General features: G+C 37.3%; 1 protein-coding gene across 1 annotated transcript in view; it reads left to right on the top strand.

Annotated features, from left to right (window-relative positions):
• kcnn3 (potassium intermediate/small conductance calcium-activated channel, subfamily N, member 3) overlaps window positions 1-15,227 on the top strand; it is a 281,514-nt gene that overhangs the window by 182,744 nt on the left and 83,543 nt on the right. The window contains exon 5 of the mRNA XM_061881689.1: window positions 5,540-5,661. Within this exon, the coding sequence (XP_061737673.1) occupies window positions 5,540-5,661 (122 nt within the window). The remainder of the gene's footprint in view (window positions 1-5,539; window positions 5,662-15,227) is intronic.

The following is a 15,227-nucleotide window of genomic DNA, read 5'->3' as shown; positions in this document are numbered from 1 at the left end:
TATATTCTGGACTATAGAGCGCACCCGTAAATTAGCCGCACCCACTAAATTTTGGAAGAAAATTAGTTTTTTTTCAATACACCGTATTTTCCGGACTATAGAGAGAACCGGTAAATTGACCGCACCCACTAAATATTAAAAAAAAAAAAAAAAAAATTCAATATATCGTATTTTCCAGACCATAGAGCGCAGCGGTGAATTAGCCGCACCCACTAAATTTTGGAAAAATAAATAAATAAATTGCAATATACCGTATATTCCGGACTATAGAGCGCACCGGTAAATTAGCCGCACCCACTAAATTTTGGAAGAAAAAAAAAAAATTCAATATATCGTATTTTCCAGACCATAGAGCGCAGCGGTGAATTAGCCGCACCCACTAAATTTTGGAAAAATAAATAAATAAATTGCAATATACCGTATATTCCGGACTATGGAGCACACCGGTAAATTAGCCACACCCACTACATGTTGGGAGAAAAAAATATTTTTCAATACATCGTATTTTCCTTACTATAGAGCGCATTGGTAAATTAGCCACACCCACTAAATTTTGGAAGAAAAACAAATATTTTTCAATATACCGTATTTTCCAAACTATAGATCAGTGGTCCCCAACCTTTTTGTATCCGCGGACCGGTCAACGCTTAATAATTTGTCCCGCGGCCCGGGGGGGGTGGTCCTTTTTTTTTTTTTCTTCTTCTTCTTCTTTGTCACAAAAAAGGGACGTTTTTGTCATGAAAAGGGGAGGTTTTTGTGGTTTTTGCACTAATTGTAAGTGTATATTGTGTTTTTTATGTTGATTTAATTAAAAAAAAAAAAAAAATTATTATTATTTTTTTTTTGGGGGAATAAAAAATTCTTCTGCGGCCCGGTGGCTGGGGACCACTGGTATAGATCCCCCCAGTAAGTTAACTGCACCCACTAAATATTGGAAGAAACACATTTTTTTTTCAATATACCACATTTTCCGGACTATAAAGCGCACCGCTAAATTAGCCACACCCACTAAATTTTGGAAGAAAAACATTTTTTTTCGATATACCGTATTTTCCAGACCATAGAGCGCACCGGTAAATTAGGTGCACCCACTAACTTTTGGAAGGAAAACATTTGTTTTCAATATACTGTATTTTCTGGACTATAGAGCGCACCAGGAAATTAGCCACACCCACTAGATTTTGTGAATAGAAATTCAATATATCGTATTTCCCGGACTATGGAGCACACCGGTAAATTAACCGCACCCACTACATGTTGGGAGAAAAAAATATTTTTCAATACATCGTTTTTTCCTGGACTATAGAGCGCATTGGTAAATTAGCTGCACCCACTAAATTTTGGAAGAAAAACAAATATTTTTCAATATACCGTATTTTCCGAACTATAGCTCAGTGGTCCCCAACCTTTTTGTATCCGCGGACCGGTCAACGCTTAATAATTTGTCCCGCGGCCCAGGGGGGGGGTGGTCCTTTTTATTTTTATTTTTTTTTCTTCTTTGTCACAAAAAAGGGACGTTTTTGTCATGAAAATGGGATGTTTTTGTGGTTTTTGCACTAATTGTAAGTGTATATTGTGTTTTTTATGTTGATTTAATTTAAAAAATATAAAATTATTTATTTATTTATTTATTTTTTGATTAAAAAATTCTTCTGCGGCCCGGTGGCTGGGGACCACTGGTATAGATCACCCCAGTAAGTTAACTGCACCCACTAAATATTGGAAGAAACACATTTTTTCTTCAATATACCACATTTTCCGGACTATAAAGCGCACCGCTAAATTAGCCACACCCACTCAATTTTGGAAGAAAAACATTTTTTTTCGATATACCGTATTTCCCAGACCATAGAGCGCACCGGTAAATTAGCCGCACCCACTAACTTTTGGAAGAAAAATTTTTTTTTCAATATTCCATATTTTCAGGACAATAGCATACATCGGTAAAATAGCCACACCCACTTAATTTTGGAAGAGAATATGTTTTTTTCAATGTACCGTATTATCTGGTCGATAGAGTACACCGGTAAATTAGCCACACCCACAAAATTTGGGAAGAAAAAAAATAGTTTTTATATACACCATGTGTTCCGGACTATAAAGCGCACCGGTAAATTAGCAGCACCCACTAAATTTTGGAAGAAACTTTTTTTTTTTTTTTAAACACGCCGTATTTTCCAGACTATAGAGCGCATTGGTAAATTAGCCGCACCCACTAACTTTTGGGAGAAAAAAAAATGTTTTCAATCTACCGTATTTTCCGGACTATAGGGCGCACCGGTAAATTAGCCGCACCCACAAAACCTTGGAAGAAAACATATTTTTTTTCAATATTCCATATTTTCAGGACAATAACACGCATCGGTATATTAGCCGCACCCACTAAATTTAGGAAGAAAACTTTTTTTTTTTCAATATACCGGATTTTACGGATTATAGAGCACACCTGTAAATTAGCCGCACCCACAAATTTTTGGAAGAAAAAAAAAATAATTCAATATACAGTATTTTCCAGACTATAGAGCGCACCGGTAAATTAGCCGCACCCTCTAAATTTTGGAAGAAAAACATATTTTTTTCAATATTCCATATTTTCAGGACAATAACACGCATCGGTAAATTAGCCGCACCCACTAAATTTTGGAAGAAAATATATATATATATATATATTTTTTTTTTATTTACCGTATTTTCTGGTCGATAGAGCACACCGGTAAATTAGCCACACCCACAAAATTTTGGAAGAAAAAAAAAAGTTTTTCAATATACCGTGTATTCCGGACTATAGAGCGCACCGGTAAATTAGCCGCAACCACAAAATTTTGGAAGAAAGCATTTTTTTTTCAATATACCGTATTTTCCAGACCATAGAGCGCACCGGTATATTAGCCGCACCCACTCAATTTAGGAAGAAAAAAATGTTTTTTTCAATATACCGTATTTTATGGATTATGTAGCGCACCTGTAAATTGACCGCACCCACTAAATTTTGGAAGAAAAAAAAATTGTTTTCAATATACCGTATTTTCCGGACTAAAGAGCGCACCGGTAAATTAGCCGCACCCACTAAATTTAGGAAGAAAACATTTTTTTTTCAATATACCGTATTTTACGGATTATAGAGCGCACTTGTAAATTAACCACAGCCAATAAATTTGGGAAGAAAAAAAAATTTCAATATACCGTATTTTCCAGACCATAGAGCGCAGCTGTAAATTAGCCGCACCCACTAAATTTTGGTAGAAAAAAAAACTGTTTACAATATACCGTTTTTCCTGGACTATAGAGCGCACCGGTAAATTAGCCGCAGCCGCTACATTTTGGAAGAAACTTTTTTTTAAATACTCCTTATTTTCCGGACTACAGAGCGCACCGGTAAATTAACAGCACCCACTAAATATTAAAAGAAAAACATTTATTTTCAATATACCGTATTTTCCTGACTATAGATCTAGCGCACTTGTAAATTAGCCGCACCCACTAAAAATTGGGAGAAGAAAAAAAATTCAATATACCGTATGTTCTGGACTATAGAGCGCACCCGTAAATTAGCCGCACCCACTAAATATTTTTTTTTTTTAATTTTTTTTTCAATATAACGTATTTTCCAGGCCATACAGTGCAGCAGTAAATTAGCCGCACCCACTAAATTTTGGAAAAAAATAAAAACATTTGCAATACACTGTATTGTCCAGACTATAGAGCGCACCGGTAAATTAGCCGCACCCACTAGCACCGATCAATTAACCGCACATAATACATTTTTTTTTAAAAATAAACAATTTCAATATACCTTATTTTCCGGACTATAGAGCGCACCAGTAAATTAACTGCACCCACTACATTGTGGGAGAAAAAATATATTTTTCAAAATACCCTATTTTCCGGACTATAAAGCACACAGGTAAATTAGCAGCATCCATAAAATTCCGGAAGAAAAATTATATTTTTCAATATACTAGTCGCACCGGACTATAAGCTGCAGTTACCGTATTTTCCAGACTATAAGGCGCACCTAAAATCCTTTTTTCCGTCTAAACTCTGTCGAGTTTTGAGGGAAAAAAACCCGGTGCACCCAATGCAAAAAATAATTCTGGTTTTGCTTTCGACCTCGAAACAATTTTATTTGGTACATGGTGTAATGATAAGTGTGACCAGTAGATGGCAGTCCAACATAAGAGATACGTGTAAAGTTAAAGTAGTAGGTGTAGTAGGTAGGTGTGGTGAAATTACTCTCTGCTTTTCACCAATCTCCACGAAGGAGAGGGGGGGCAGAGCAGAAAAGAAACGGCAGATCAACTTGTCTAAAAGTGGGGTCTATTTAAAGACTAGAGTATACAAATGAGTTTTAAGATGGGACTTAAATGTGAGCGAAAACGCTGTGGACGACGAGAAAACGAAACGGCACTTCTACTTCCGGTTGAAAGCTCGGTCTAAACAAAAGAGCAGCACGGCACTGCTGCACCTGCAGTGAGCAAACTCGCCCAAAAGATGGCACCATAGCACAAACACTAACACACCTTTTCAGTGTCTGTGCTTGATTTTTTTTTTTGTTTTAACCTTTAGTTACCCAGGAAAGGTCCCATTGAGATTAAGACTATTTTTTGGAAGGGAGTCTTGTTATGTGTACAGGGGAAGAAGACGGCACAGACAGCATGGACGTCGTTTTAGCTCTAAATGTATTTATATATTATGAAATGTGAAAAATAACCCAGACTGTGTATGTATTTGATGAGTGTTACCGGGAGTGTTGAGCGAGGTCCAAGTCCAAGTCCAAGAGGGGAAAGGCAGGCTTGAAGGTCCAGAGAACAGGCAGGAAGTCGGGGGCAATAGCGAGGCGTCAAACGTCCGTGTCCAGGCGGGAGGTCGAGATCCAAGAGGGACAGCCAGAGACCCAGAGGGGGAAACGGGAAGACGAGACACACATCTCGTAACCAGGGGACGGAGGAATGCTGCTGGAAGACACCACACAGGACGACACACAATGAACACGGAGGAGGAGAAAACACAGAGAGAGAGCTTAGAGCTTGTTACGTTCTGGCCCGCAACACAGGTTTGCACTGGCTTAAGAAGGCACGGAAGCTCAACAGCGTCAGGTGTGTAGATTGATGATTGAGCTGAGTGCAGCGCAAGAAGAATACGCACTTTGATTCGCCCGGGCCTTGACAAGTCCTGCACATTCATACACCAGTGTAGGTGCCACCGGGAGAAAAGTGGATGAAGTGTCTTGCCCAAGACAGCGGATGCTGGATTCGAACCTGGAACCCTCGAGTAGCTCTACCATATGAGCCACGCCACACCCAATAAACGTATTTAAAGTTTTGGCATTTTTATCCTTAATATTAGCTGCGCCGTTTTATAAGCCGCAGGGGTCAAAGCGTCGGGGGTAAAGTAGCGGTTTATAGTTCGGAATTTACGGTACTTATGATCATGATATTTATTTTTTGAAGGGGATGTACGTTGGAGTCTTGATGTCAAAAGTGTCCCATTTCTGATCTTTTTGTCCACAAGTGAACAAATGTTTCAATGTGTGCTGCAGGTGCATTTCAACACGCGCTTTGTGATGAAAACCCTCATGACCATCTGCCCTGGGACGGTGCTGCTGGTCTTCAGCATCTCTCTGTGGATCATCGCCGCCTGGACCGTGCGAGTGTGCGAGAGGTGAGTGTGGCGACACGCAACAGGGCGATTAGGCAATTGATTGATTGATTGGCGCGGTTAAAGGGGAACCATTTTTTATTTGGGTGGAATTCTGCCGATCATTTACAATCCTGATGTAGGGCAAGACCATACTTGCCAACCTTGAGACCTCCGATGGGTGGGGGTGTGGGGGGTGGGGTGGTTGGGGGCAGGGCGTGGTTAAGAGTCAAGTCTTTCACATATATATATATATATATATATATATAATACTTGAATTTCAGTGTTCATTATTCACACATATACACACACACACACACAACACTCATTGTTGAGTTAAGGGTTGAATTGTCCCATCCTTGTTATATTCTCTGTCACTATTTTTCTAACCATATGCATGTACAGTAAATGGCAGTATTGTCCTGTTTAAGAGTGTCACAACATTGCTGTTTACGGCAGACGTAAACGTGACTGCTGTTGTTGTGTGTTGTTGCCGGGCTGGGAGGACGTTCATGAAACTGCCTAACAATAAACCCACATAAGAAACCAAGAATTCGCCCTCGATTATTTTACAGTTACGTTATTGAGCAGACACGTTATGTTGTGGGAAAGCGGACGTGAAAACAGGCTGTCCTCACTCAGGTCCGCATGGAGCTGGAAGGGGCGTGGCCTCCAGCTCCGCCGTAATTTCGGGAGATTTTCGTGAGAAAATTTGTCCCGGTAGGTTTTCGGGAGAGGCGCTGAATTTCGGGAGTCTCCCGGGCAAGACAAGCTTGTTAGGACAAATTGCCGCTCGATATTTGTCTAATAAAAGTCAAATCGGCCTTTAAGAAAATTTAGCGGAATGGAAGTTACTATAGTTGAAGAAATAACCTTAAACCAAAATAATTTGTGTAATTTCATGTATTTTAAACCTGTGTGGATGTTTCCTGTTGATTGGTGCAATCGGATCCTGTTTTTTATTTTTTTATTAACATGTCATACATTTAATGATATTGAGGAACTATAATGTGAACTCAAGTAATTAAAGTTAAAGTACCACTGATAGTCTCACTCACACACACTCTAGGTGTGGTAAAATTACCCTCTGCATTTGACCCATCCCATCCCCTTGTTCCACCCTCTGGCGGGTGAGGGGAGTAGTGAGCAGCAGCGGTGGCCGCGCTCAGGAATCATTTTGGTTAATTTAACCCCCAATTCCGACCCTTGATGCTGAATGCCAAGCAGGGAGGTAATTGTTCCCATTTTTCTCACTTTGTGTTTCATCTGAACAAAGAAAACACCTTCTGGATAAAAGTTCTGTGGTCAGATGAAACAAAATTTGAGCTGTTTGGCCACAAAACCCAGCAATATGTTTGGAGGAGAAAATGTGAGGAATTTAATCCCAGGAACACCATACCTACCATCATGCATGGTGGTGGTAGTCTTATGCTCCGGGCCTGTTTTGCTGCCAATGGAACTGGTGCTTTACAGAGAGTAAATGGGACAATGAAAAAGGAGGATTGCCTACAAATTCTTCAGGACAACCTAAAATCATCAGCCTGGAGGTTGGGTCTTGGGCACAGTTGGGTGTTCCAACAGGACAATGACCCCAAATACACGTCAAAAGTGGTAAAGGAATGGCTAAATCAGGCTAGAATGAAAGTTTTACAATGGCATTTACAAAATCCTGACTTAAACGTGTGGACAATGCTGAAGAAACAAGTCCATGTTAGAAAACCAACACATTTAGCTGAACTGCACCAATTTTGTCAAGAAGAGTGGTCAAAATTTAACCAGAAGCTTGTGGATGGCTACCAAAAGCGCCTTATTGCAGTGAAACTTGACACATATTAACATTGCTGTATGTATACTTTTGACCCAGCAGATTTGGTCACATTTTCAGTAGACCCATAATAAATTCATAAAAGAACCAAACTTTTTTTGTGACCAACAAGTATGTGCTCCAATCACTCTATCACAAAAAAATAAGAGTTTTAGTAAGTATTGGAAACTCAAGACAGCCATGACATTATGTTCTTTACAAGTGTACGTAAACTTTTGATCTTGACTGTATACTGTACATAAAATGTTAATGGAGGTTTTTGGATTTATTGGTGTAAAGCCCCTTATCTCCATTGTTAGCTGACTCTTGCTAGTGTTTATTTACGAGTTAGAATGCATTAAAAAAACATAAGACTAGTGAATGCCCATCCATCCATCCATTTTCTACCGCTTATTCCCTTTCGGGGTCGCGGGGGGCGCTAGCGCCTATCTCAGCTACAATCGGGCGGAAGGCCTGGACAAGTCGCCACCTCATTGCATGAATGATTTAAATTAAATTCCCCCCAAAATTCAATTCCCCTTTTAATAGGGTGTTTATTTTCCATAATGATGCAATTCTTTAGAAATGTGCTGAGACCCGATTCGACTATTTGGACACCTGAAGTACTTTATATATAAATGGCTTATAAAATGATGTTCTCGCAGTAATATGTGAAGAGGACATATTCTGCATATGCGATACTGGTGCCGGTGGCATGATTTGGTCGAGATTGATGCACCGACCTTCTGGCAGTTGCAATCAATGGTTGTTTCATTTGGGGAAAATACTGAAAAAAACAAACAAAATACAAGCAGGTACTCTTGCCTAAAGCTCACCAGGATGAAAAGGGGTAAAAAATAAATAAAATAAAAAAGGCAGCATAAAGATTGTATTGTAGAAGGTGGAACAAACAATGATGTACAAACCAAAAAGAAAAACTGCCAAAGGTGCAACATGGAAAGTTAAAATACCAAAATGAAAGTCCCAAACAGGAAACAAATAAAAATCGAAACCATGAATCGGACCAGCCAATGTTTAAAGCCTGTTTCTAAAAAAAAAAAAAGACCTATAATGATTTCAATCTACATTTAATCACTTCTTTGAGTCCACTGTACCTTTTATAACCTTTTTTCTTTTTTTTTTTTTTTTAGTCCGTCTGCAAGATATTAGATTCTGGAGGTTTTCCCAAATTGCTAATTAAACCACATCTTACCCTTTCCAAAAGTGTCATAATCCATATTTAAAACACTGTTTAAGTGTGTATGTGTGTGCGTGTGCGTGCGTATATATATATATATATATATATATATATATACTGTATACTAGAGATGCGCGGATAGGCAATTATATCATCCGCAACCGCATCACCAAAGTCGCCGTCCACCCGAACCAACATTTTATCAGGACCGTACCCGCCCGACAACCGCCCTCTGAAATACATCAGAGGTCGGCCACCTGTACCACTCACAGAGCTGTTTAAACCTGTTTCACAGAGTAATGAAGACAATTGGAGCCGCTAACATTCTCGTGACATTCCAATAGTGTTATGAGCGTGCAGTGAAGCCATTCACCTTCAACAACATGTACGAACCGATTGTTGGTCCGGCAACATGTTGTATGCAGCTTCCACAATTACACTTACAAGATTGAAAGGCATACTGGGTGATACAGAGTACACTGATGGTTGTGATATAAAGAACTTTAACACTTACTAATATGCGCCACGCTGTGAAGCCCCACCAAACAAGATTGACAAACACATTTCGGGAGAACATCCTCACAGTAACACAACATAAACGCAACACAACAAATACCCAGAATCCGTTGTATCCGTGACACTCCCTGATTATATTATACACCCCCGCGACCCCAACTCCGCCCACCATACCGACGCACGGGGGGGGGGGTTTGCTGCTAGGGGGATGTATAAAATAGTCAGGAAGTGTCATGAATACAAAGGATTCTGGGTATTTCTTGTGTTGCGTTTATGTTGTGTTACTGTGAGGATGTTCTCTCGAAATGTGTTTGTCGTTCTTAATTGGTGTGGCTTACTAAGAGTGTTAAAAAAAGGGCGACAAAGTCAATGGCTTCAGGGTGACTGCCGGCAGTCATTCAAGAGAATAATAGAGTCTCCTATTGTCTTGTTCGCATTATGACACGGGCTTTAAATGGCTCTTTGAATGGCAAAGGATACCGATCCCAGAACCGTGTATATTAAATATTTCCGGATGGTTCAACCGCCACCCGCCCGAATCTAATTAAAATAAAAAATGTTGTCATGTCAACCGTCCGACCCGCGGTTTATCCACGGATGAGACCGCAAGCCGCGCGTCTCTACTGTATATATATATGTATGATAGGGTGAATTATTATTTTCATTAAATCTTGGCATGCGCATCATATTTATTTGGGTCTAAAGTTGCTTTACAGAGAATAAATGGGACAATGAAAAAGGAGGATTTCCGCCAAATTCTTCAGGACAACCTAAAATCATCAGCCCGGAGGTTGGGTCTTGGACGCAGTTGGGTGTTCCAAACAGGACAATGACCTCAAATACACGTCACAAGTGGTAAAGGAATGGCTAAATCAGGCTAGAATGAAGGTTTTAGAATGGCCTTCCCAAAGTCCTGACTTAAACATGTGGACAATGCTGAAGAAACAAGTCCATGTCAGACAACCAACAAATTTAGCTGAACTGAACCAATTTTGTCAAGAGGAGTGGTCAAAAATTCAACCAGCAGCTTGTGGATGGCTACCAAAAGCGCCTTATTGCAGTGAAACTTGCCAAGGGACATGTAAGCAAATATTAACATTGCTGTATGTATACTTTTGATTCAGCAGATTTGCTCACATTTTCAGTAGACCCATAATAAATTCATAAAAGAACCAAACTTCATGAATGTTTTTGTGACCAACAAGTATGTGCTCCAATCACTCAATCACAAAAAATAAGAGTTGTAGAAATGATTGGAAACTCAAGACAGCCATGACATTATGTTCTTTACAAGTGGATGTAAACTTTTGACCAGGACTGTATGTGTGTTATGATGCACATCCCGAGGTTTAATGAAAATAATACTTCACCCTAACTTTCCTCGCAGCCTGAAACAAAAGGCAAGGCGCTCCTTCCCTCTGGCCGATAGCCAATATTAATGTCCAAATAACCACGTCCGCCTGGATGTGACATCACAACCTGGCCAGAGGCAGCCAAAAACTGACAAATGCAAAAAATAATGTAAACATTATGCGAGTATCCAACATACTCACATTTATAAGTCAGAAAAGACAAAATTAGTCAAAAATCCCTTTTAAACAAAAAATATATATAAAACTGCTGTCCATAAACAAAGCTTTCTATTAATTTTTATTTTTTTATTTTTATACAAATTTTTGTTACATGCAAGTTAAACAGGACAGAAATTTTAAATATTTCAATCATATCAATACAATTATAAGTACTGTAAGTAATACATGAACCTAATATGAAATCAAACTGTGTAGTGAAACATATACTGTATGTATGTATATGTATGTATATACATATATATATATATATATATATATATGTATTATGTATGTATATATATGTATTATGTATGTGTATATATGTATATATATGTATTATGTATGTGTATATATGTATATATATGTATTATGTACGTGTATATATGTATATATATGTATTATGTACGTGTATGTATGTATATATATGTATTATGTATGTATGTATATATATATGTATTATGTATGTGTATGTATGTATATATATATGTATTATGTATGTGTATATATGTATATATATATGTATTATGCATGTGTATGTATGTATATATATGTATTATGTATGTGTATGTATGTATATATATGTATTATGTATGTGTATGTATGTATATATATATGTATTATGTATGTATATATATATGTATTATGTATGTGTATGTATGTATATATATGTATTATGTATGTATATATATATTATGTATGTGTATGTATGTATATATATGTATTATGTATGTGTATGTATATATATTATGTATGTATATATATGTAATATGTATGTGTATGTATGTATATATATGTATTATGTATGTGTATGTATGTATATATATGTATTATGTATGTGTATATATGTATATATATGTATTATGTATGTGTATATATGTATATATATGTATTATGTATGTGTATGTATGTATATATATGTATTATGTATGTATGTATATATATATATATGTATTATGTATGTGTATGTATGTATATATGTATTATGTATGTGTATATATGTATATATATATATGTATTATGTATGTGTATGTATGTATATATATGTATTATGTATGTGTATGTATGTATTATGTATGTGTATGTATGTGTATATATATGTATTATGTATATATATATATGTATTATGTATGTGTATGTATGTATATATATGTATTATGTATGTGTATGTATGTATATATATGTATTATGTATGTGTATGTATGTATGTATATATATGTATTATGTATGTATATGTATGTATTATGTCTGTATATGTATGTATATATATATATATGTGTTATGTATGTGTGTATATGTATGTATATATATGCATTATGTCTGTATATGTATGTATGTATGTATGTATATATATGTATTATGTACACTGTATTTCCTTGAATTGACGCAGGGCATATAGTATGCGCCTGCCTTGAATTGCCGCCGGGTTAAGTATTACCGCCTGGTCTAACTCCTGACGTCTCGAGTGACACTTCCCCTGTCATCATTTTCAAAATGGAGGAGGCTGATTTCAATACCGGTAATTTGAAATCACATAAAGGGAAGAAGATTAAGAGCTATTCAGTAGGATTTAAGGTCCAAGCTTACATCACACTCAATTTTTTACTGCATGCCTTTGGTAAGTGCCGGAGTGAGAAGAGGTTTTAAAATAATTACAGCATGCTTACTTTTACCGCATGCCTTTGGTAAGTGCAGGAGTGAAAATAGGTTTTAAATTCATTAGCGCCCCGGCGGCAATTCAAGGAAATACGGTATATATATATATATATATATATATATACAAACTCCGTTTCCATATGAGTTGAGAAATTGTGTTAGATGTAAATATAAACAGAATACAATGATTTGCAAATCCTTTTCAACCCATATTCAGTTGAATATGCTACAAAGACAACATATTTGATGTTCAAACTGATAATCTTTTTTTTTTGTGTGTAAAAAATCATTAACTTTAGAATTTGATGACAGCAACACGTGACAAAGAAGTTGGGAAAGGTGGCAATAAATACTGATAAAGTTGAGGAATGCTCATCAAACACAGGCTAATTGGGAACAGGTGGGTGCCATGATTGGGTATAAAAGCAGCTTCCATGAAATGCTAAGTCATTCACAAACAAGGATGGGGCGAGGGTCAGCACTTTGCAAGCAAATTGTCAAACAGTTTTAGAACAACATTTCTCAACGAGCTATTGCAAGGAATTTAGGGATTTTACCATCTACGGTCCGTAAAATCATCAAAAAGTTCAGAGAATCTGGAGAAATCACTGCACGTAAGCGATGATATTACTGACTTTGGATACCTCAGGTGGTACTGCATCAAAAACTGACATCAGTGTGTAAAGGATATCACCACATGGGCTCAGGAACACTTCAGAAAACCACTGTAAGTAACTACAGTTGGTCGCTACATCTGTAAGTGCAAGTTAAAACTCTCCTATGCAAAGCCAAACCCATTTATCAACAACACCCTGAAATGCCGCCGGCTTTGATTGATTGATGTATTTTTATTTCAAATATGCAAAATATTTGAAAAAAAATATATGGGCTGATGCAAAGTGGAAATGTGTTCTGTGGTCTGACCAGTCCACATTTGAAATTATATTTGGAAACAGAGGACGTGGTGTCCTCCAGAACAAAGTGGAAAATAACCATTCGGATTGTTATAGGCGCAAAGTTCAAAAGCCAGCATCTGTGATGGTATGGGGGTGTATTAGTGCCCACCAGCGTGGCTTCGTAGTAAAAGAGTGCAGGTACTTTCCTGGCCCGCCTGCAGTCCAGAACTGTCTCCCATTGAAAATGTGAGGCGCATTATGAAGCGTAAAATACGACAGCGGAGATCCTGGACTTTTGAAAGACTGAAGCTCTACATAAAACAAGAATGGGGAAGAATTCCACTTTCAAAGCTTCAACAATTAGTTTCCTCAGTTCCCGAACGTTTATTGAGTGTTGTTAAAAGAAAAGGTGATGTAACACAGTGGTGAACATGCCCTTTCCCAACTACTTTGGCACGTTTTGCATCCATGAAATTTTAAGTTAATTATTATTTGCGAAAAAAAATAAAGTTTATCAGTTTGAACATCAAATATGTTGTCTTTGTAGCATATTCAACTGAATATGGGTTGAAAAAGATTTGCAAATCATTGTATTCTGTTTATATTTACATCTAACACAATTTCCCAACTCCTATGGAAACGGGGTTAATATATGTAATTCTGTATATACATGTATGTGTGTATATAATATATGTATATATATATATATATATATATATATATATATATATATATATATATATATATATATATATACTGTATGTGTATAAATATATATATGTGTATGTGTTTGTATGTATGTATGTATATATATATATGTGTGTTTTTATGTAATAATAATAATCATGGATTAGATTTATATCGCGCTTTTCTATTATTAGATGCTCAAAACACTCACAGAGAAGTAGGAACCCATCATCCATTTACACCTGTTGGTATATAAATATAAACGGAATGCAATGATTTGCAAATCTTTTTCAACCCATATTCAGTTGAATATGCTACAAAGACAACATATTTGATGTTCAAACTGATAAACATTTTTTTTTTTAGCAAATAATCATTAACTTTAGAATTTGATGCCAGCAACACGTGACAAAAAAGTTGGGAAAGGTGGCAATAAATACTGATAAAGTTGAGGAATGCTCATCAAACACTTATTTGGAACATCCCACAGGTGTGCAGGCTAATTGGGAACAGGTGGGTGCCATGATTGGGTATAAAAAAAGCTTCCCAGAAAATGCTCAGTCTTTCACAAGAAAGGATGGGGCGAGGTACACCCCTTTGTCCACAACTACGTGAGCAAATAGTCAAACAGTTTAAGAACAACGTTTCTCAAAGTGCAATTGCAAGAAATTTAGGGATTTCAACATCTACAGTCCATAATATCATCAAAAGGTTCAGAGAATCTGGAGAAATCACTCCACGTAAGCGGCATGGCCGGAAACCAACATTGAATGACCGTGACCTTCGATCCCTCAGACTGTATCAAAAACCGACATCAATCTCTAAAGGATATCACCGCATGGGCTCAGGAACACTTCAGAAAACCACTGTCACTAAATACAGTTTGTCACTACATCTGTAAGTGCAAGTCAAAGCTCTACTATGCTAAGCGAAAGCCATTTATCAACAACATCCAGAAACGCCGCCGGCTTCTCTGGGCCCGAGATCATCTAAGACGGACTGATGCAAAGTGGAAAAGTGTTCTGTGGTCTGACGAGTCCACATTTCAAATTGTTTTGGAAATATTCGACATCGTGTCATCCGAACCAAATGGGAAGCGAACCATCCAGACTGTTATCGGCGCAAAGTTCAAAAGCCAGCATCTGTGATGGTATGGGGGGTGACCATACCAAGCATCTCCAGGCAAGCCCGTTTCATGGTTTAAAATACGGTTTTATTTTTCCAACAATGTTCTCAGGTTGCTTTTCAGCAGTAGTCTCTTGGTC

Source organism: Nerophis ophidion, linkage group LG21 (assembly GCF_033978795.1).
Source record: "Nerophis ophidion isolate RoL-2023_Sa linkage group LG21, RoL_Noph_v1.0, whole genome shotgun sequence".
Lineage (NCBI taxonomy): Eukaryota > Metazoa > Chordata > Actinopteri > Syngnathiformes > Syngnathidae > Nerophis > Nerophis ophidion.
Note: the sequence above shows the minus strand (reverse complement) of the source record. Positions and strands in the feature narration are given on the sequence as shown.